At 42.8% G+C, this 24592-nt stretch overlaps 1 protein-coding gene across 1 annotated transcript; it reads right to left on the reverse strand.

Annotated features, from left to right (window-relative positions):
• Positions 1–844: 844 nt before the first annotated feature.
• LOC119903311 (rho GTPase-activating protein 28-like) lies at positions 845–17302 on the reverse strand. Its single transcript, XM_038719492.1, has 14 exons — positions 17131–17302; positions 16845–17059; positions 16516–16627; positions 12232–12464; positions 11875–12037; positions 10232–10323; positions 6775–6852; positions 6237–6390; positions 4630–4712; positions 4305–4520; positions 4099–4218; positions 1925–2052; positions 1068–1105; positions 845–952 (listed from the first exon to the last, which is right to left on the reverse strand). Exons 1-14 carry the CDS (start codon positions 17300–17302, stop codon positions 870–872), a joined length of 1887 nt encoding a protein of 628 aa, XP_038575420.1. The 3' UTR covers positions 845–869.
• Positions 17303–24592: the final 7290 nt, after the last annotated feature.

Below are 24592 nucleotides of genomic sequence, written 5' to 3' on the forward strand. Positions count from 1 at the left end.
TGTGTCTGCCCCTAATCAGTGTAACTGTATTGCTACACATTTCCGTACCTCGGTTCCTTTGTTCTGCAGCCGCGTCGTACTGACGTTCTGTTTGTAGATTTTTTTTCTGCTGAATCATTCACATGAACTGATGACCTCAGCGGCCGTGTCGTGACCCCAGGCTGTGTCTCTGGCTTCATGTGTAATTATGTCTCTTTGTAAGTGTACAGGATGTTTTTCAGTCTGAACCAAACTCTGTACAGAAACGGTCGCTTCTGTTTGTGTTGTTGTATAAAAACCGTTCTGTTCAGTTCAATGAGCAGACGTCTGTTTTATTTCATCACTGAACTACGGAGCCCAGCGTGGACAGGTTTACTCACAGGGCTGTTTCCATGGTGACAATAAATATCAGTTATCTCCAACCAGTACATTCAAATCATCCCTTTGTGTGGCTACTGTAAGAGGTGCAGGTCTGTTTCACAGCGTTTCCTCAGGCTGACCAGCAGGGGGCGCGCTTTATGTTTTTAATATGAGCAGGACAGCAGAGCTGATGATCAGAGGGCGAGAGATTCAGGTAAATTACAATAAACAATACAAACAGGAAACAGTTTATTGACAGAAATCTGTTATACAGCTGTTCATGTTTGTGTTCATTTGACTAAGCCTTGTGATGTCACGGATGTGAGACAGGTGACCCTTCTTCACATGTTACATACAGCTTATCTGTAATCAGTGATCCTGTGTCCGGACTACTTCCTGTCCCTCCTGCTTTGGATTTCGAGGCTCTGAGGACTCGTCACACTGCAAAGCTCCTTGGTGGGGAGTCTGTGGTTTCTGATGGCGAGCTGTATAAATAAGCTGACTGGACGGGATGGTTAGAGAGGCGTGAGTCATGGTTTGATCAGCCAATCGCAGTGAGGATTCACTTTGTAAACGTCCAACAGCAAACAGTCTGGATGGAGGCGACGCTCACCTGAGAGACAGACGGGTGGATTAACTCCTGGTATTTCATGTTTCAGGTCAAAGCTGGCTTTTAAGATCTACACCTGTTTACATCTTAGAACATGTTTGTGTGTTTTCAGACTCACCGATGTTTCCTCCGACTTCATACAGACGCTGGACAGGACTGTGGGGCGAGAGACATGCACACAGAGAGAGAGAGATCGGTCATGGTGACATTAATGGAATAGGGTGTGTTTGTGTGGTCCCAAAACCGGGATGCACTATACTGGTGGGGACCGACCAGCTTAGCGGGGACCAAAATGCTGGACCCCGCAAGTGTAAAGGGCCATTTGAGTGTTAAGACCTGAGCTGTTTCTCAGTCTGTGTTCCTGTGTCTTGTGAAATGTCATCAGTCGCAGCCAAAGTACTGTTCCAATTCAAAAGTCTGCATCTAGCCAAGTACAGTCAGATACCCGGATGTGTTCTCGCTCCGCCCGTGTTACCGAGCCTGCGTCGGTGGTGACTTTGTGTGTACTTCGGATATCCCAGAATGCATTTCGCCGCCAAAAAGCGGAAAAGTCAGAGGAGAAAACTCACAACTGTAACTTATAATACTGCTGTTCTCGTGTCACGGAATGCAGTTTTAAGTTTTTTATGCAGGAAAATATGTCCAAATATGTGGTCGATTTATCATGACAGAGCTGATTTAAAAATTTGCTACAACGTTTTCGGAGATGTGAGGACCCGCTAATGGTTCCGGCCGTCATCAAGTCCGCTGCTGTTCCAATTGCTGAATGACGGACTGCGTGCTCCTGTTCCTGGGAGTTTGCCAAGTCCGAGCTTTAAAGTACAGAAGTCCAAACTTGGCTAACTTGGTACTGAGAACCAGCCGGTCTTCGGGTTCGGGTTAGGGCTAGGGTAAGGGGGCTGAGGAACGCATTATGTCAATGAGATGTCCCCACAAAGATACTAAGACAAACGTGTGTTGGTGCGTGCGTGTTACCTGTTGTCACACTCAAAGCGGGCGATGACGTCTTTAGCTCTTGTCTGTCCATCAAGCTGTATCGCCATGGAGACCTTGGTGTGCAGGGGAGCGTGAACCCGGATCACACCTTCACACAGCTCCGTGATCTGCACACACACACAAACACACACACACAGACAGGTGTGATGTCACAGTGATGACATCAGAGCAAAGACAGGTGAACTCCGGTTACCATGAACATGATACTGTGGTGGTCCCAGACTCCCCCCGGAGTGCTGCTGTCTGCTGGTCTTGATCTAACTATGTAGTGGAGACGTTTACACAACTTACAGTAAATAGGGAGTGATGTTGGACAACAGTATTTCCGGTTAACAAGAAGTACAGCAAGGATGGAGAACATAGTACATACAGTATGTAGGATAAGTACATACATAGTATACATATGCACCAAACACGTGTCCAGTTTGCTTTACTAGTGCATGCACAGCTGGTGCGCTTGTAGTGCGTACAGTCTGGACAGTCAATCTGGGCGTTCAGCGAACATGGACGGATGACGGACTTTACGTCACACAGACTCTTGTGGCCATGTTGATGCAGAAAGCATGAATCAGCCTTAGGTGCACCTGGAACCAGAACAGCTGATTGGCTGTGTAGTCATCAGATCTGTAGCTGTGGACGAACCACCTGGTGATGATCAGCGGATGGACAGAAAGGGTAACTGAGGGTGAGCTAGAGAGGTGGGTGACGTGCAGTCTGAGTAGGTCAAATTCAAGGAGGGGGGAGGCAGGACCCAGTCCATCCTGTTTTCAGCAAGGAGGTGAACCAGACTGAGGACAGATGGTGGAAGGAACACTGAGGAACTCCAGCGCCAGACTGACCTGTCCTCCAAAGAAGAGGCAGAACTTGAAGACTCTAGTAGACAATAATCCAGAGCTTCACCTTCAGGATCAACTAAGACAACCTGGTGAATCTCATCCACACCTGATGCCAATGCAGAGTTGTGACCTCTGCTACGATACGATACAATATACTTTATTGTGTCGGGGGGGAATCACTGAGCCCAGAATATATACAAAGTATGTCATATTGTAGTAGAGGTCACCGAGGCAGTTAAACAGCTCTGCGGTTGCATCTGGTGGGGATGAGATTCACCACAAGGTCCTGAAGGTGAAGCTCTGGATTCACCAGTGGATCTCTATTCCAGTTATCAGCTGTGGTCCTAGTCTCTGGGTGGATCCTGGGTTTCCTCTGCAGGGCGTCTGGGCTTGGCTTTAGAGACAGAGTGAGGAGCTCAGAGGAGAACCATTGTCCCTTCGTGTTGAAAGGAGTATAATTTTAGCTACCTCCCTTTAGATGTTTTCCAGGTAATGTGTAACTGGTTCAGGGCGAACCCAGAGCCCACCAGAGTGATTAAATATCTCATCAAGCCTGAGAACAGCTCATCATCCAGAAAGAGATTTAGGATGTGGTATGGGAGACTCACATCTGGGCTACATAATCTGCTGAATCCTGGAACCAGAACGGTCAAAAATGATGCAGAGATAATGATGTGCTGCTGTTCAATAATCAATAATCAGAATAGGTCTTATCATCTCTTAGTTGTCTGATCTTGTTCTGTGTTACCTGGTTCTTTTGTCTGACCTAGTTCATGTCCAACCTGGGTGTCTTGTCTCACCTGGTTCTCTTGTCTCACCTGGTTCTGTGTCTCACCTTATTCCCTGATCTGACCTGGTTCTGTGTCGCATCGAGTTCCCTGGTTTGACCTGGTTCTGTGTCTCACCTGGGTGTCTTGTCTGACCCAGTTCATGTCTTAGCTGGGTGTCTTGTCTCAGCTGGTTCTGTGTCTCATCTGGTTCTCTTGTCTCAGCTGGTTCTGTGTCTCATCTGGTTCTCTTGTCTGACATGGTTCTGTGTCACACCTAGTTCTCTGGTCTCACCTTGTTCACATCTTACCTGGGTGTCTTGTCTGACCTGGTTCATGTCTCATGGTTCCCTAGTTCTGTGTCTCACCTGGTTCTTATAATAATAATAATACATTTAATTTGTAATGCACTTTATATTTAAGCAAATCCCAAAGTGCTAATGGTTCTCTGGTTCAGTGTCTCACCTGGTTGTCTTGTCTGACCTGGTTCTATGTCTGATCTGGTTCTGTGTCTGACCTGGTTCTGTGTCTGACCTGGTCTCTGTCTCACCTGATTCCTTTCGTTCTTGTCGTTCTTTCTCCTCAGCAGTAGTCTCTTGGTCAGGCCGAGCTGTTTCTGATTGGACGCCTGATTCATCTGTCTCACCTGAGACAGCAGGAAGCTGGGGATCTACCACAGAAAACAGGAAGTGATGTCACTGATAGCTAGGACAGAGTTGTCACTGAGGATGTGCGGGTGTGTGTTCTAGGACTCACGGTCCACAGCAGATCCTGGTGTGTGATCATCAGTCGGACCAGGTGAGCCCCGCCTACCGCCTCCTCCATCTCCTCCTGTTGTTTAGCGATGGAGCACTTGTTGCCATGGTGATGGCAGGTGAACAGGTTGGGCGCCATGACCATGGAGACGTTCCACAGAGACATCCGGTTCTGCTCCTGATGAGAGACCACCTTCTGCAGGAAGACCAGCAGTGCCTGTAACCAGAGAAACAAGTCCATGTTTATCTGTTAATACCTGCAGCGGTGGCATCAGCCTCAGACCAATGTCCTGAGGATGTGGTGTGGTGCAAGTGTTGGGATTTACTTTGAACGTGTCTCTGTTGGCTTCAGGAAGCAGCAGCAGCAGCAGTTGCAGAGCCTGGACCTGATGGACCACAGATGGGATACCTGCAGAAACACAAGGACAGCAGGTTAAACAAGACGCCATGCTCAGACCGGCCACTAGAGACTGGACCATGCTCAGACCGGCCAATAGGGACTGGACCATGCCTAGACCGGCCACTAGAGACTGGACCATGCTCAGACCGGCCACTAGAGACTGGACCATGCTCAGACCGGCCAATAGGGACTGGACCATGCCTAGACCGGCCACTAGAGACTGGACCATGCATAGACCGGCCACTAGAGACTGGACCATGCTCAGACCGGCCAATAGGGACTGGACCATGCCTAGACCGGCCTCTAGAGACTGGACCATGCATAGACCGGCCTCTAGGGACTGGACAATGCTCAGACCGGCCACTAGAGACTGGACCATGCTCAGACCGGCCACTAGAGACTGGACCATGCCTAGACCGGCCACTAGAGACTGGACCATGCTCAGACCGGCCACTAGAGACTGGACCATGCCTAGACCAGCCTCTAGGGACTGGACCATGCTCAGACCGGCCACTAGGGACTGGACCATGCCTAGACCGGCCTCTAGGGACTGGACCATGCTCAGACCGGCCTCTAGGGACTGGACCATGCCTAGACGGGCCTCTAGGGACTGGACCATGCTCAGACCGGCCTCTAGGGACTGGACCATGCTCAGACCGGCCACTAGGGACTGGACCATGCCTAGCCTGGCCTCTAGGGACTGGACCATGCTCAGACCGGCCACTAGAGACTGGACCATGCCTAGACCAGCCTCTAGGGACTGGACCATGCTCAGACCGGCCACTAGGGACTGGACCATGCCTAGACCGGCCTCTAGGGACTGGACCATGCTCAGACCGGCCTCTAGGGACTGGACCATGCTCAGACCGGCCACTAGGGACTGGACCATGCCTAGCCTGGCCTCTAGGGACTGGACCATGCTCAGACCGGCCTCTAGGGACTGGACCATGCCTAGACCGGCCTCTAGGGACTGGACCATGCCTAGACGGGCCTTTAGGGACTGGACCATGCTCAGACCGGCCACTAGGGACTGGACCATGCTCAGACCGGCCTCTAGGGACTGGACCATGCCTAGACCGGCCTCTAGGGACTGGACCATGCCTAGACGGGCCTTTAGGGACTGGACCATGCTCAGACCGGCCACTAGGGACTGGACCAGGTTAGTGATATTTACTTTAACCTGACCCTTTCACATGTTGGTTAATTCAGTCAGTCAGTTAGTAATTGACTAGTGTACCCTAAACCCTCACCGCCACTCTGAAACCGTTTAGTATAAATGCTGAGTGTGTGGTCCTGGTCTGGACTGAACTGGCTGGTGTGTGCGTTCTTAAGATGAAAGGTTCGTTCTGTGGTTCTGCTGTGGGACGACTTCTGAGCACCAGGCCTCAGCCGGTTATGATGGAAAGGCTGTGTTAAGTGTAGGGAGGTGAGAAGGTGAGACACAGATCCAGGTGAGACACAGATCCAGGTGAGAAACAGATCCAGGTGAGACAGAGGCGTGTTTGCACACTGTGTGTGTGTGTGTGTGCGTACCCAGCACACAGCGGTAGGTGGACAGGTGCGTGTGTGTCAGCAGAGGTGTCGGCAGCTCTCTGATGAACAGCTTCAGCAGACCTGCAGCGTCAACCTGTCTCACCGCAGACCAGTCGAACCTTCCACAACACCTGTCTATCTCTCTGCGCAGGTACTGCAGACAGGCAGAGAGAGAGACAGACAGACAGTTATTGAGTCTGCGTGTCAACAGACCTGTCTCCACGACAACTGAGCAGACTCAATCCACAGATGAAGACAGTGTGGTAACAGTGGAAAGCTCAGGAAACAGCTTGTAAGTGGACGTTGGGTTTGGTGCTGGTGAATCAGTCTTAGGATCGCTGTAAGGTTTCCACCAGACATCACAAATAATCTGCAGACGACGATGTTTCTGTTAATTAGTCCGCTCTCACTGATATACACGGGGTTGACAAAATAACAGATACACCACTCAGTTCCACAGCAGCACACAGTGCATCCTCCAGGAAGATCCAACAGCTCAATCAACACAGAAAAGATGTGGCCACGTGTGTTTGCTTACCTTCAGTCTGGCAGCTGATCCCGGTACTCTGAGAATCCCTTCAGTCTGCAGGCCGGTCTGCTCTAAAATACACAACAGCTACACACACACAGGTGTAGGTGTTACTGGCTGTTTGTTGTACGACAGCTCTTCTTTAAATCAGAGCTGCCAACTCTCACGCATTGCGCAAGCAACTGACACTTTTCACATGGGTTCTGCGTCTGTCCGTCTGGGCTTCTATCAGCAGAGCAAGTAATGAACAGCAGATTACAGGGCGGGGAGACTTATTATACTGCTGTTCCAGTCCTATATAGTAGGTCTGTGACTCCTGCATGGCAGCCTTGCCTGATTCAAAGTTCAGAAAAATTATTTCTGTCTTATACCTACTCTTCATGTAGGCCTTCATTTCAGCCTCTGTCTGAAACAAGCTGTAGATGCTCCTGTGTCTTTAAGGCCCCCCCTCTCAAAGCCCACTGTCTTCTGATTGGCCAAGACCTGAAGCATGTTACCAGGCTGTTGTTGTCGCCGGGCGGAACAGGCAGACTGAGCGTTGCCGTGGGAGCACCTGACCATATATGGAACAGCGGCTGGTGTGTGTCGGAGCCGTTGGTAGAAAAAGCAAACAGAGCGTTCAGAACAGGAGGAAATCTGAGGTTTCTTTAAATACTTTAACCTCATTATTAACATCCAACATCATAACATTGTAGAAAGTTTTTTCTCGTAGAAATCTTTCTGGAGATGTCAGGTTACACAGGTATGTGGGATAGATGCAAAACGTTTTGAGCATTCAGTCCAGGAGTTTCTAATTAAAATGAATGAATTTATCCTCGAGGTGAAAAGAGGCCACATTTAAAGAGAAACTTTCCCAAACAAAGACACAAAGAGGAGGGAGGACTAAACCATGAAAGAAAGAGAAATACAGAATGATTGAAAGCCAAACACCTACTGAATTATATTTGATATTTTAAATTGTCACCTGCTGCCTGGGTTTTGTGTTTCCGTTGACATAGCCTAGATAAAGACATTTACACCATAAATTGATGCAGAAAAATTCTGCAGAATGCAGGAATTTATGTGTTTAATGCTACAAATTTGCTCCCCCGCATAATTAAGTGGCTCCTCCGTTGCCAAAGGAAAACCTGCGCTCTTGCTTATTATGAACTTTAATATTCCATACATTCTCTAGAATTAAAATAAATACGGTCTCTGGTTTGACGCACAGATTCTGGGGGAAGACTGTCCTATACCTGGTTAGGTTTGGTCAACATTAAGGCTACCGAGTATCCTGATCACACTGATCTGACCGTGATTATTGGCTTTTCATCTACACATTCATGTGGCTGCTGAACTTTCTAAACAAACGTCCTGAGGATTAAAGAGTGATGACCCCGACCCCTGCACTGGGATGTGACCTCCAAACTAAACTGAAAAGTTGGCTGCCCTGTTAGATACCACATGAAGTGAACGCTGTGGCGACTCTGTGTAACGCTGCACTCAGACCCGATACGAGGACTTCAGATAGAACCTCTGTTCTATCAGAGAACACTGCAGCTGCTCTGAGCTCAGTCAGCGGAGTTTTCTTACAGCATCCGAGCTGATCCAAATTAAACTTTAAGAAATGTATCTTTAGCAGCTGTTAGCTTCATGCTAACTCCTAACCACACGCTGCATCACAGGAATGTTCAGCTGTTAGCAGGAAGCTAATTTCACCAGTCAGCTGCTGCAACAGGGACAGCCTACAGAAAGTGACTCTGCCTCAAGAAAAGTACAGGAACTCAGAGTCAGAACTCCCCTCCATGGACTCCACCGTGATGTTCTGTGTGTTCTCACCCCTTTCTATCAGAACCAGCATCAACTCCTTCAGCACTTTGACCTGCAGTAGTTCATCTGTTGGATCGGACCACACGGACCAGCCTTCACTCCCCACGTGCATCAATGAGCCTTATAGCCTCGGACCACTTCTGGTTCTGACCTCTGCAGACCGGTCTGGAGATGTTCTGACCCAGTTGTCTCGCCATCACAGTTTGGTCCTTGTCAAAGAGGCTTAAATCCTCTCGCTGCCCATTTTTCCTGCTTCTAACACATCAACATAACCCACACACACATATCTACTGTCGGAAACATGCCTCACCACATCCAAACATCCACTGACTATGTGAACAAAGTTCAAGGACCGAAACTGGACCCAGATGTAACCACGGTGTCCTATGTTGTGACCTCCTTTTTCACATGATTTGTAAACTACTGGACCTCTGTCTAAACACCACCTATTTCCAGTACCACAGAGGATTCTACAGACAGAAGCATGGCTGTGCGATGGGCTCACCGGGATCCCCGATTGTGGCGAACATCTACATGGAAGAAGTGGAGAACAAAGCCCTCAACTCCACCTGGGTCAAGATTAAAAGCCAGAAAGCGCAAGCCATGGTAATCATAAATTATACGAAGACGCCTCTGAAAAATCTCCGTTTCGAGGGCTATGTAGCGCTCCCCCTTCAATCTAGCGTATGCTGTCCAGTGCAGTCCAGACCTCTATACTGGGGAGACTAAACAACCACTACACAAACGCATGGCTCACCACAGAAGGGCCAACTCCTCAGGTCAAGACTCTGCAGTCTACTTACATTTGAAGGACAAAGGACACTCGTTTGAGGACCACCAGGTGAACAGACAGAGAAGATGGATGGTTTGAAAGAGGAGGGGTACATAGACCATCTCTCAACAGGAAGGAGGGCTGAGACGCCACGTATCCCCCACCTAAAATGAGACCGAACAAACGATCTGTCCTCATGAGACAATGCCAACGATGGACGTCTCCAAGTGTCTTCAACCAAGTCCAGCTGCTCTTGATTTTAACCTTCCTTTGATATCTGTTTAACAGTTTCAGGTTTTTGTATTTCCTTCTTTATTTTGAAGTCGTCTGCATTTGGTGACCTTGTCCATACTTTGTTTCCGGTCTGTGTTGATTTTCCCTGATGTTGTCCACCAGTGCCTCGTTTCATCACCTCCCTCTTGGGTATCAAGGCTCTTTTCTCTTGCCGAGTGTTTTGGCTGCTCCCCTGGTCTGTGTTTTTGTTCCTATGTGGATTCTTGACTTGGTTCCCATTTTCCTTCCCCAACCTTTTCCTTTGACTTCTTGAGTTACCCTCTGCACCACTGGATTACTTTACCTTTGTTCTGGACTGCCTAGTTGGATCCTTTGGACATAACCTTTATCACCTTTTGTTTGCCATTTAATAAACATCACTAACTGTGCCTGCCTGGCCTTTCTGCATTTAGGTCTAAACCTCCAGTTTCCTCTGTCTGCACTTGGTCAAACCTGACTATAGAGTAGTTATGTCATCTGAACATCACTCCACCAACCAGGTACGTCTCTGAAAATACTGGAGTACTCAGAACTTTAACTTTTTTTGCATTATTGTACTTAACTAAATGACTGGAAAACTTATCACCACAGACGGACAGACAGATTCTTCACCTTCTGGAAGACGACAGGAACTTTGACTCCAGGAAATTTCTTCCTGTCGTTCTCCAACAGCACATTCAGGGGAACACCAAACACACCGCTGTCTGACAGACAGAGACAGACAGACAGTGTTACAGATATATATTATACAGAACAGATTTGATTCTGGTCCCACTGCCTCCCCCACCCACCACAGTACAGACCAGTCAACGTCCCAGTCACCCTCCTCATACACCCCCTCCCCCATGCCACTCCCACCGCTAGCAGCTAATGTTAACTGGAGAACAAATAGAGGTCTGCATCCTCATTTATAAACGTGTGTAGGATTCACATCAAAAGGTGGAGTATGGATGAAACAGTGAAAAAACATTCCGGTTTATAATGATGTATGTTAAAGATGAATCCTCTATGCACGGCAAAGTTAGTCACACAGTTCTACAAGGATCCAGTCTTACATATTCTTCCTTTACTTCATAAACACTCCATAAACCTTCATTGTTATGCAGATGATACTTAGTTATATCTATTGATCAAGCCAGATGAAACTCATCAGTTAGCTAAACTTCAAATGTGCCTTCAGGATGTTAAAACCTGGATGACGTGTAATTTTCTAATGTTAAACTCAGATAAAACTGAAGTTATTGTTCTGGGGCCTAAGCACCTCCGTGACGCATTATCCAAAGATATAGTTTCCCTTGATGGCATCGCCCTGGCCTCCAGCACCACTGTGAGGAATCTTGGAGTTATCTTTGATCAGGACATGTCGTTTAAGTCTCACATTAAGCAAATTTCAAGGACCGCATTCAGGAATATCCTGTCTAAAAATGATGCAGAAAAACTAGTCCATGCATTTGTTACTTCTAGGCTGGATTACTGCAATTCTTTATTATCAGGCTGCTCGAAAAAGTCCATTAAGACTCTTCAGCTGATCCAGAATGCTGCAGCACGTGTTCTGACAGGAACCAGGAAAAGAGATACACTGAGCTCCTCTCTCATCCCATTGTGCATGTTACTAACTCGAATTCCTTCCTGTCCCGTAGTCTCGTGCTTTCCCGTCCCTCTCTCTCAACTAAACCGGTCGAGGCAGATGGCAGCTCTGAGTCCAGGTTCTTCTCCAGGTTTCTGCCTGTTAAAAGTTAGTGCTATATGAATAAATAAAATGGACATTGAGTAACACAGTAAGCATGCACGTCCCATGCAGATTTCTCTTCATAGATCACAATCAACTCAAAAGTTGGCGCAGAGGAGTGAGCTTCTTGTCCCACGTGTTTAATGCCCATAGTGGCCTCAGTGAAACTCAGTGAAACTCCCCTGATTAACATCAGTACATATTAACTGCTACGCAGCTGGAAACATCCTCTGGGTTAAGCTAAGGTCAGTGATACTTATCCAGACTGCAGGGAAATGGCCGTCTGTGCCCTGACAGGGTGATGATTTTCAGAATAAGAGGTTAATGATGAGCTCGTTTCTTCAAGCGGCTGGAAACTAAAGATTCAACCAATAAACCACCTCACAGTGTTGAGAGCACTCTCACTAACCGTCCAATCAGCTGCCTTCTCTATCTGACATCTCATTGGTTTAAAGTCTGACCCCTCAACTGTGTGTCGTCTCGTCTCAAACCTGCGTTCAAACTGTGATGTAAAAATCAAGCGCACCCCGGCTCCTGCGGCGCGGCGGACGGGTGCGTTTGGGTTGGACGCCCAGAGCGAGCAGGAAGGTGGAGAGCTCGATGTGAGAGATGAAGCCGAGGCGGGTGAGGTCACATGACGACAGGTCGTCTGCTGAGGCGAGACCGTGAGAGGGAGAGACGGGTACGAACTACACAAACACACAAACACACACATTTTGAATGGGACCTTTAGAACCTGATTAACGCAGAGTCAGAAATCGCATTAAACGGCATTATACTTCCTGTTCTCGTTCCCCTAAGCATGATGGGAACATGATTAGAAATAGAAGTAAGACAAACGTTTATATCGTCTCGCCAGCAGGAGGTCAGAGGTCACACTCACCGGCAGGTCACCACTGTCGTCTCCATGAAAACGCAGGCAGTCCCAACAAGTCCCGCCCCTCTTGTGCTCAGTCACGCCCTCTGAGTACGGCGAGTCCCGCAGCAGCCAATCGGCTTGCCTCCACTGACTGACGGGCGGGGGAGGGCTGTGTGTTGGAGAGCGGGTGTTTGTCGGGGACGGCGGGTGTTCAGGCAGCTGATCCTCAAACGGAAAGGTGGGAAGAGCTGGTCGAACTGGAAACAGACACACGGTTTCTTCTGCTTATTTCTTGTATCTGGCTCTTGGGTTCATCAGAGAACACTGAAACAACAAACCACTCAGACCCTCCAGAAAAACTAGAACCTTCCGAAAGTCAAGCAGCACCTCCTAAGCGACTACAGGAACCTTCCCAGTCACCACTGTGGCTCTGGGTTTTAGTTTAGCTTCCTGTCTTATGTTGAAAGAGCCCTTCCTCATGTGTCTTTGTTAACTTCACTTCCTGTCTGTGTGATTGTCTGCCCCATCCCGGTTTTACTTGTCCCCCATTATCATTACCCGCCCCAGTCCCTGTTCCCTTGTCTCGGTGCCAGCTCCTCTTGGTCCCTTGGGTTTGTTTCCCAGTGTTTCTGGACTTGGAAGTTCTTTTGCTGGACCTCACCCTTCAGTGGGATTTTGATTTGTGCCTGTTCCCTGTTGGATGTGTCTTCCTTGTTTTTGACGTGTGCCTGCCGCACCATACATAAGCCTTTCGTACATTTACTCACTGCTCCAGCTTTGCCTCTAAGTCTGGCTCTTATTTTTCAGGTTTCTGGTTCCCCTGCTTGCTCAAACCTTGACAGTATGATCGGGCCAGTCTGGACCCAGCAAACACATTCCCGATTAACTCTGGGACCTGATTTCGGATCTCGTGTGCCTGATATGTGAAGGAAATGTCATCAGTGACTACAGAAAGGCTGTCCTATCTCGTGCATACCAGAAAGTGTGCTCAAAGCCTTGGCTGAGGAACGCCATACTTGTGTGGGTCATAGAATTCCTCGGCACCACTGAGCCAGGTCCCCAGTTTAAGCCCACTAGCATCCAACTTGCTAACCTCCAGCCTCTATGTGAAACCTGTGCCTACACCAATACTTCAGCAACCAGCCCTCGACCTCCACTGCCCAGCACCCCAGAGCTTCTAGGCTGGATTACTGTTTTATTATCAGGCTGAAAAAGTGCATTAAGACTCTTCAGCTGATCCAGAATGCTGCAGCACGTGTTCTGACAGGAACCAGGAAAAGAGATCATATTTCTCCTGTTTTAGCTTCTCTGCATTGGCTTCCAGTAAAATCCAGAATAGAATTTAAAATCATTCTTCTTACCTACAAAGCTCTTAATGGTCAGGCACCATCTTATCTTAAAGAGCTCATAGTACCTTACTACCCCACCCGAGCACTGCGCTCCCAGAATGCACCTGTGGTTCCTAGAGTCTCCAAAATTAGACTGGGAGCCAGAGCGTTCAGCTATCAAGCTCCTCTCCTGTGGAACCAGGTTCCAGTTTGGGTTCAGGAGGCAGACACCATCTCCACATTTAAGAGTAGGCTTAAGACTTTCCTCTTTGATAAAACTTATAGTTAGGGCTGGCTCAGGTGAGTCCTGAACCATCCCTTAGTTATGCTGCTATAGGACTAGACTGCCGGGGGATTTCCCATGATGCACTGAGCTCCTCTCTCCTCTACTTTCTCTCCCTCTGTATGCAACCTCATCCCATTATTGCATGTTACTAACACAACTTCTCCCCTTTCTGGTAGTCTTGTGCTTTCTTGTCCCTCTCCTCTCTCCTCCTATCACTTCCTGCAGGTGTTTCTGGCTCTGGAGCTGTGGAGTCTGGATCTGTGGTTGCGGGTCACCTGCTGCCCCCGTGTTCCTGCTCGACACCCTCTGCTACAACGACTATTGTTACTCGTCCTATTATTATTATAATAATTAACATTATGATTGTTATCATTACCACTTCTATAAATATCTGTTTTCATTTAGTCTATAGCAACTAGGGCTTTCCCCGACTAAGGATTTACATAGTCGAATCAGAATCGTCAAGTCCTGCCAATAGTCGACTGATAGTCGAATGTGTTTTTGTGCACGGTGATTGTGAGCGTGTTGGGGGGGGGCACATACGGTAAGCTCCACTTTATTCTAGAGACGCTGCAGAGCTGCAGTCTCTATTCACTCAACTTGTGCTGTAAATTTCCAGCTAAACTGAGGCTTTTAGAAAATCCTTTTTTTTTTTCTCTCGCCTGTCATGAATCCTATGCCAAAGTTAGTCATACAGTTCTACAAGGATCCAGTCTTATATACGCTTCCTTTACTCCATAAACTTTCATTGTTATGCAGATGATACTCAGTTATATCTATCGATCAAGCCAGATGAAACTCATCAGCTGCATGCACATTGCGGTTCCTCGCGGGTCTATTTCAAGTAGCGGCTATTTAAAATCGATAAAATAGTCTTTGTGGTTCATCAACGGTGATAAATTATCTGAAAGTCCTGCGAGGTGCGACAACTCGGCACAACACCAGCGTCTCCGTCTCTTTAGCAAGTGTTCCTCTTCCAACACACGTTACGCTTACACATGCGCACTGAAGATCCAGGGTTAGGGTTAGAATTTTGGATTTATTTACGCACTTTAGAACATTTTTTGAAAGTTTTGTTCTCTTTACATGTTTATTTACAGCATTAAACGTTGAAATGTATATAGTAGTAGGCTTTATATTAACTTATTGGGAGAAAACTGGTAGTTCTATGTAAAATCAGAAGTTGAGCACCCCCATATCGCCAAAATGGCGTGATCCTTGTTTCGGTGCGAAGCTTCGGATGTGAGATTGACAGTCGCATCAGGCTCCGCCCATCGAAGCATCGAATCTTTGACTATTGGGGGTCAGGCCTAGTAGCAACATCACATTTGCTGTCTGTACCTCTGTGTGTATATTGTGTAGGCTGCCTCCCTCCCTCTTTCTCCCTCTCTCTCTTTCTCCTTCACCCCCAACCGGTGGAGGCAGATGGCCGCCCACCCTGAGCCATGGTTCTGCTCGAGGTTTCTGCCTCTTAAAGGAAGTTTTTCCTTGCCTCTGTCTCCTAGTGCTGCTCTTGGTGGGAATTGTTGAGCTTCTGTAAATAACATCACAGAGTACGGTCTAGACCTGCTCATTTATGAAAAGCGCTGTGAGATAACTGTTGTTGTGATTAGGTGCTTTTTAAATAAAACTGAATTGAATTGAGCTGATACCAGTTGTGTCTGGTTCTCTCTTGTTCCTGGTTTCCCATCTGCAGACTGGCTGACACTTCCTCCTGGTTCTCTGCTTTCATTGCCAGCCTCCAGAGGGGTGCCTGTCTGGTGTCTATTGTCTACCAAAGAACTATTGGAGCCCCCTAGAGAACATCTCCAACTACCTAATGAACCTCGAGGACCGCCTAAGGAACCTCTAGGACCACCTAAGGGACCTAGGACGACCAAAGGGACCTCTAGGACCACCTAAGGGACCTGTATGACCACCTAACAGACCTCTAGGACCACCTAATGGACCTAGGACCACCTAAGGGACCTCTAAGACCACCTAACAGACCTCTAAGACCACCTAACAGACCTCTAGGACCACCTAACGGACCTGGGACCATCTAAGGGACCTGTAGGTCCACCTAAGGGACCTCTAGGACCACCTAAAGGACCTGTAGGACCACCTAACAGACCTCTAGGACCACCTAACGGACTTAGGACGACCTAAGGGACCTCTAGGACCACCTAACAGACCTCTAGGACCACCTAACGGACCTAGGACCACCTAAGGGACCTGTAAGACCACCTAAGAGACCTGTAGGACCACCTAACAGACTTGTAGGACCACCTAACAGACATCTAGGACCACCTAACAGACCTCTAGGACCACCTAATGGACCTAGGACCACCTAAGGGACCTGTAGGTCCACCTAAGGGACCTCTAGGACCACCTAAAGGACCTGTAGGACCACCTAACAGACCTCTAGGACCACCTAACGGACTTAGGACGACCTAAGGGACCTCTAGGACCACCTAACAGACCTCTAGGACCACCTAACGGACCTAGGACCACCTAAGGGACCTGTAAGACCACCCAAGGGACCTGTAGGACCACCTAACAGACTTGTAGGACCACCTAACAGACATCTAGGACCACCTAACAGACCTCTAGGACCACCTAATGGACCTAGGACCACCTAAGGGACCTAGGACCACCTAAGGGACCTAACATGCCTGTGCTGGTAGGTCAGTTCCTCCATCAGCAGACAGGTACCTCTGTGAGTGTTTCGCCGGATGGTTTTGGTGGTGGTGTGGTATCGACTTGGTGGTGACTCAGCGCGGTGAGAGGGAGGGGAGGGGCCTCTTTCTGCTGAGTCATCGTCGGGCTGGAATAGTGTGTGTGTGTGTGAGAGAGAGAAATAAAACACTGAGTCATGGTTCAGTTTCTCCTACATTTCCCACAATGCACACCAGGACAGCTTTTGTAAAGTTACTACAGTACAGCCTTTTTGGTAACATATTTTTATATACACTTGTACATGTACACACAGTATATACAGTATATACAACTGTATGTGTACTGAATGTATCTGTGTGTCCCACCTCAGTGAAGATGTCCCGGACGTCTCTGATTGGCTGCCTATTTCTCATCTTCAGCGTCTCGTTGTAGTTGTCCAACCTTTTCTTCACCGTGGCAGCTTGTTGCCGTGTCAACGTGGACAGCAGCGCCTCGGCAGGCGGTGGCGATGCCTCATCTGAGCCCGTCACCAGGGAGGATAACCCCGCCTCCGTCAGCCACGCCTCCTCCAACTCCACCTCTGCAGGTAAAAAAGACGGGTAGCAGTCAGACAGAAAGACGAAGGCTCACTGTGCGGTTAGTTTGACTCACCGTCCATACTCTTCCTCTCCTCCTCCTCCTCCTCCTCTTCTTGTCCCTCCTTCTCCTCCTCAATGCTCCGCACTTCTCTCCAGTAGGTTTCCATGGAAACGCGGCGAGGCTCAGAGGTCACCGCCTGAGGATTTGGGGGGGTGGCGGAGGTGGTAGGTGGAGATGACCACATCCTGCGGAGACAGGACACATTGATCCAACCAATCAGAGCGCCGAACGGAAGTAATGGATCCAGTCAGCCAATCAGAGCATCAGACAGAGCTAATGGATCCTGTCAACTAATCAGAGCATCAGACAGAAGTAATGGATCCTGTCAGCCAATCAGAGCATCAGACAGAGCTAATGGATCCTGTCAACTAATCAGAGCATCAGACAGAAGTAATGGATCCTGTCAACCAATCAGAGCACCAGACAGAGCTAATTGATCTTGTCAATTAATCAGAGCGTCAGACAGAGCTAATGGATCCTGTCAAACAATCAGAGCATCAGACGGAAGTAATGGATCCTGTCAGCCAATCAGAGCATCAGACAGAGCTAATGGATCCTGTCAACCAATCAGAGCATCAGACGGAAGTAATGGATCCTGTCAACTAATCAGAGCATCAGACGGAAGTAATGGATCCTGTCAACTAATTAGAGCGTCAGACGGAAGTAATGGATCCTGTAAACTAATCAGAGCGACAGACTGAGCTAATGGATCCTATCAGCCAATCAGAGCGTCAGACAGAGCTAATGGATCCTGTCAACCAATCAGAGCATCAGACGGAAGTAATGGATCCTGTAAACTAATCAGAGCGTCAGACTGAGCTAATGGATCCTATCAGCCAATCAGAGCATCAGACAGAGCTAATGGATCCTATCAGCCAATCAGAGCATCAGACAGAGCTAATGGATCCAGTCAACCAATCAGAGAATCAGACAGAGCTAATGGATCCTGTCAACTAATCAGAGCGTCAGACGGAAGTAATGGATCCTGTAAACTAATCAGAGCGTCAGACTGAGCTAATGGATCCTATCAGCCAATCAGAGCGTCAGACAGAGCTAATGGATCCTATCAGCCAATCAGAGCATCAGACGGAAGTAATGGATCCTATCAGCCAATCAGAGCGTCAGACAGAGCTAATGGATCCTATCAGCCAATCAGAGCATCAGACAGAGCTAATGGATCCTATCAGCCAATCAGAGCATCAGACAGAGCTAATGGATCCTGTCAACCAATCAGAGCATCAGATGGAAGTAATGGATCCTGTCAACTAATCAGAGCGTCAGACGGAAGTAATGGATCCTGTAAACTAATCAGAGCGACAGACTGAGCTAATGGATCCTATCAGCCAATCAGAGCGTCAGACCGAGCTAATGGATCCTGTCAACCAATCAGAGCACCAGACGGAAGTAATGGATCCTGTCAACTAATCAGAGCGTCAGACGGAAGTAATGGATCCTGTAAACTAATCAGAGCGTCAGACAGAGCTAATGGATCCTATCAGCCAATCAGAGCATCAGACAGAGCTAATGGATCCTATCAGCCAATCAGACCATCAGACTGAGCTAATGGATCCTATCAGCCAATCAGAGCGTCAGACAGAGCTAATGGATCCTATCAGCCAATCAGAGCATCAGACGGAAGTAATGGATCCTGTCAACTAATCAGAGCGTCAGACGGAAGTAATGGATCCTGTAAACTAATCAGAGCGTCAGACTGAGCTAATGGATCCTATCAGCCAATCAGAGCATCAGACAGAGCTAATGGATCCTATCAGCCAATCAGAGCATCAGACTGAGCTAATGGATCCTATCAGCCAATCAGAGCGTCAGACAGAGCTAATGGATCCTGTCAACCAATCAGAGCATCAGACGGAAGTAATGGATCCTGTCAACTAATCAGAGCGTCAGACGGAAGTAATGGATCCTGTCAACTAATCAGAGCATCAGAAAGAAGTTATGGATCCTGTCAGCCAATCTCGGCGTTTGGGGGGTTTACCTCAGCTTTTCCTGCTCTTTAATTTTCTTTCAGATTTAAGTTTAGTTTAATTTCTACATTTATAGCAAATCGTTTTTTGTTTTTTAAAAGGTAAAAAATTTTGTTTGCTTTAGTTTAACAAGTTTTAATTTTAACAAACTACATTTAGTTTAACACGTTTTAATTTTAATAAACTACATTTAGGTCAACACGTTTTACTTTTAATAAACTTTCTTATGATATTAGTTTAGTAACTGTATGACTAAGGTTACTGTTGAGTTTAGTTTAATAAGTTTTAATTTGAATAAACATTCCTTTGATATTAGTTTAGTAACTGTATCACTAAGGTTACAGTTGAGTTTAGTTTAATAAGTTTTAATTTGAATAAACATTCCTTTGATATTAGTTTAGTAACTGTATCACTAAGTTTACTGTTGAGTTTAGTTTAATAAGTTTTAATTTGAATAAACATTCCTCTGATATTAGTTTAGTAACTGTATCACTAAGGTTACTGTTGAGTTTAGTTTAATAAGTTTTAATTTGAATAAACATTACTTTGATATTAGTTTAGTAACTGTATCACTAAAGTTACTGCTGAGTTTAGTTTAATAAGTTTTGATTTTAATAACCTTTTCTTTGATATTAGTTTAGTAACTGTACCACTAAGGTTACTGTTGAGTTTAGTTTAATAAGTTTTAATTTGAATAAACATTCCTTTGATATTAGTTTAGTAACTGTATCACTAAGGTTACTGTTGAGTTTAGTTTAATAAGATTTAATTTGAATAAACATTCCTTTGCTATTAGTTTAGTAACTGTACCACTAAGGTTACTGTTGAGTTTAGTTTAATAAGTTTTAATTTGAATAAACATTCCTTTGACATTAGTTTAGTAACTGTACCACTAAGGTTACTGTTGAGTTTAGTTTAATAAGTTTTAATTTGAATAAACATTCCTTTGATATTAGTTTAGTAACTGTATCACTAAGGTTACTGCTGAGTTTAGTTTAATAAGTTTTAATTTTAATAACCTTTTCATTGATATTAGTTTAGTAACTGTACCACTAAGGTTACTGTTGAGTTTAGTTTAATAAGTTTTAATTTGAATAAACTTTTCTTTGATATTAGTTTAGTAACTGTATCACTAAAGTTACTGCTGAGTTTAGTTTAACATGTTTTAATTTGAATAAACATTCCTTTGATACTAGTTTAGTAACTGTATCACTAAGGTTACTGTTGAGTTTAGTTTAATAAGTTTTAATTTTAATAAACTTTCCTTTGATATTAGTTTAGTAACTGTATCACTAAGGTTACTGTTGAGTTTAGTTTAATAAGTTTTAATTTGAATAAACATTCCTTTGATATTAGTTTAGTAACTGTATCACTAAGGTTACTGTTGAGTTTAGTTTAACATGTTTTAATTTGAATAAACTTTTCTTTGATATTAGTTTAGTAACTGTAACACTAAGGTTACTGTTGAGTTTAGTTTAATAAGTTTTAATTTTAATAAACTTTCCTTTGATATTAGTTTAGTAACTGTATCACTAAGGTTACTGTTGAGTTTAGTTTAACATGTTTTAATTTTAATAAACTTTCCTTTGATATTAGTTTAGTAACTGTATCACTAAGGTTACTGCTGAGTTTAGTTTAACATGTTTTAATTTTAATAAACTTTCCTTTGATATTAGTTTAGTAACTGTATCACTAAGGTTACTGTTGAGTTTAGTTTAATAAGTTTTAATTTGAATAAACATTCCTTTGATATTAGTTTAGTAACTATATCACTAAGGTTACTGCTGCGTTTAGTTTAACATGTTTTAATTTGAATAAACTTTCCTTTGATATTAGTTTAGTAACTGTATCACTAAGGTTACTGCTGAGTTTAGTTTAACATGTTTTAATTTGAATAAACATTCCTTTTATATTAGTTATGTATCACTAAGGTTACTGTTGAGTTTAGTTTAATGAGTTTTAATTTTAATAACCTTTTATTTGATATTAGTTTAGTAACTGTATCACTAAGGTTACTGCTGAGTTTAGTTTAATAAGTTTTAATTTGAATCAACATTCCTTTGATATTAGTTTAGTAACTGTATCACTAAAGTTACTGCTGAGTTTAGTTTAATAAGTTTTAATTTGAATAAACATTCCTTTGATATTAGTTTAGTAACTGTATCACTAAGGTTATTGTTGAGTTTAGTTTAATAAGTTTTAATTTTAATAACCGTTTCTTTGATATTAGTTTAGTAACTGTATCACTAAGGTTACTGTTGAGTTTAGTTTAATAAGTTTTAATTTGAATAAACATTCCTTTGATATTAGTTTAGTAACTGTATCACTAAAGTTACTGTTGAGTTTAGTTTAATAAGTTTTAATTTGAATAAACATTCCTTTGATATTAGTTTAGTAACTGTATCACTAAGGTTACTGCTGAGTTTAGTTTAACATGTTTTAATTTGAATAAACTTTCTTTGATATTAGTTTAGTAACTGTAACACTAAGATTACTGTTGAGTTTAGTTTAATAAGTTTTAATTTTAATAACCTTTTCTTTGATATTAGTTTAGTAACTGTATCACTAAGGTTACTGCTGAGTTTAGTTTAATAAGTTTTAATTTAAATCAACATTCCTTTGATATTAGTTTAGTAACTGTATCACTAAAGTTACTGCTGAGTTTAGTTTAATAAGTTTTAATTTTAATAACCTTTTCTTTGATATTAGTTTAGTAACTGTATCACTAAGGTTACTGTTGAGTTTAGTTTAATAAGTTTTAATTTGAACAAACATTCCTTTGATTTTAGTTTAGTAACTGTATCACTAAGGTTACTGTTGAGTTTAGTTTAATAAGTTTTAATTTGAATAAACATTCCTTTGATATTAGTTTAGTAACTGTAACACTAAGGTTACTGTTGAGTTTAGTTTAATAAGTTTTAATTTTAATAACCTTTTCTTTGATATTAGTTTAGTAACTGTATCCCTTAGGTTACTGTTGAGTTTAGTTTAATAAGTTTTAATTTGAATAAACATTCCTTTGATATTAGTTTAGTAACTGTATCACTAAAATTACTGCTGAGTTTAGTTTAACATGTTTTAATTTGAATAAACATTCCTTTGATACTAGTTTAGTAACTGTATCACTAAAATTACTGCTGAGTTTAGTTTAATAAGTTTTAATTTTAATAACCTTTTCTCTGATATTAGTTTAGTAACTGTATCACTAAGGTTACTGCTGAGTTTAGTTTAATAAGTTTTCATTTGAATCAACATTCCTTTGATATTAGTTTAGTAACTGTATCACTAAGGTTACTGCTGAGTTTAGTTTAATAAGTTTTAATTTGAATCAACATTCCTTTGATATTAGTTTAGTAACTGTATCACTAAGGTTACTGCTGAGTTTAGTTTAATAAGTTTTCATTTGAATCAACATTCCTTTGATATTAGTTTAGTAACTGTATCACTAAGGTTACTGCTGAGTTTAGTTTAATAAGTTTTAATTTGAATAAACATTCCTTTGATATTAGTTTAGTAACTGTATCACTAAGGTTACTGTTGAGTTTAGTTTAATAAGTTTTAATTTGAATAAACATTCCTTTGATATTAGTTTAGTAACTGTATCACTAAAGTTACTGCTGAGTTTAGTTTAATAAGTTTTAATTTGAATAAACTTTCCTTTGATATTAGTTTAGTAACTGTATCACTAAAGTTACTGCTGAGTTTAGTTTAACATGTTTTAATTTGAATAAACATTCCTTTGATATTAGTTTAGTAACTGTATCACTAAGGTTACTGCTGAGTTTAGTTTAATAAGTTTTAATTTGAATCAACATTCCTTTGATATTAGTTTAGTAACTGTATCACTAAGTTACTGCTGAGTTTAGTTTAATAAGTTTTAATTTGAATCAACATTCCTTTGATATTAGTTTAGTAACTGTATCACTAAAGTTACTGTTGAGTTTAGTTTAATAAGTTTTAATTTGAATAACATTTCTTTGATATTAGTTTAGTAACTGTATCACTAAGGTTACTGTTGAGTTTAGTTTAATAAGTTTTAATTTGAATAAACATTCCTTTGATATTAGTTTAGTAACTGTATCACTAAGGTTACTGTTGAGTTTAGTTTAATAAGTTTTAATTTGAATAAACATTCCTTTGATATTAGTTTAGTAACTGTATCACTAAGGTTACTGCTGAGTTTAGTTTAATAAGTTTTAATTTGAATAACATTCCTTTGATATTAGTTTAGTAACTGTATCACTAAGTTACTGCTGAGTTTAGTTTAATAAGTTTTAATTTGAATAACCTTTCTTTGATATTAGTTTAGTAACTGTATCACTAAGGTTACTGCTGAGTTTAGTTTAATAAGTTTTAATTTGAATAAACATTCCTTTGATATTAGTTTAGTAACTGTATCACTAAAGTTACTGCTGAGTTTAGTTTAATAAGTTTTAATTTGAATAACATTTCTTTGATATAGTTTAGTAACTGTATCACTAAGGTTACTGTTGAGTTTAGTTTAATAAGTTTTAATTTGAATAAACATTCCTTTGATATTAGTTTAGTAACTGTATCACTAAGGTTACTGCTGAGTTTAGTTTAATAAGTTTTAATTTGAATAACATTCCTTTGATATTAGTTTAGTAACTGTATCACTAAGTTACTGCTGAGTTTAGTTTAATAAGTTTTAATTTGAATAAACATTCTTTGATATTAGTTTAGTAACTGTATCACTAAGGTTACTGTTGAGTTTAGTTTAATAAGTTTTAATTTGAATAAACATTCCTTTGATATTAGTTTAGTAACTGTATCACTAAGGTTACTGCTGAGTTTAGTTTAATAAGTTTTAATTTGAATCAACATTCCTTTGATATTAGTTTAGTAACTGTATCACTAAAGTTACTGCTGAGTTTAGTTTAATAAGTTTTAATTTTAATAACCTTCTTTGATATTAGTTTAGTAACTGTATCACTAAGGTTACTGCTGAGTTTAGTTTAATAAGTTTTAATTTGAATCAACATTCCTTTGATATTAGTTTAGTAACTGTATCACTAAGGTTACTGTGAGTTTAGTTTAATAAGTTTTAATTTGAATAAACATTCCTTTGATATTAGTTTAGTAACTGTATCACTAAGGTTACTGCTGAGTTTAGTTTAATAAGTTTTAATTTGAATAAACATTCCTTTGATATTAGTTTAGTAACTGTATCACTAAGGTTACTGCTGAGTTTAGTTTAATAAGTTTTAATTTGAATAAACATTCCTTTGATATTAGTTTAGTAACTGTATCACTAAGGTTACTGCTGAGTTTAGTTTAATAAGTTTTAATTTGAATCAACATTCCTTTGATATTAGTTTAGTAACTGTATCACTAAAGTTACTGCTGAGTTTAGTTTAATAAGTTTTAATTTGAATAACATTCCTTTGATATTAGTTTAGTAACTGTATCACTAAGGTTACTGCTGAGTTTAGTTTAATAAGTTTTAATTTGAATCAACATTCCTTTGATAT

Source organism: Micropterus salmoides, unplaced genomic scaffold, assembly GCF_014851395.1.
Source record: "Micropterus salmoides isolate LMB-PRFRI ecotype aquatic unplaced genomic scaffold, ASM1485139v1 Ms_hic_scaffold_1466, whole genome shotgun sequence".
Taxonomy (NCBI): domain Eukaryota; kingdom Metazoa; phylum Chordata; class Actinopteri; order Centrarchiformes; family Centrarchidae; genus Micropterus; species Micropterus salmoides.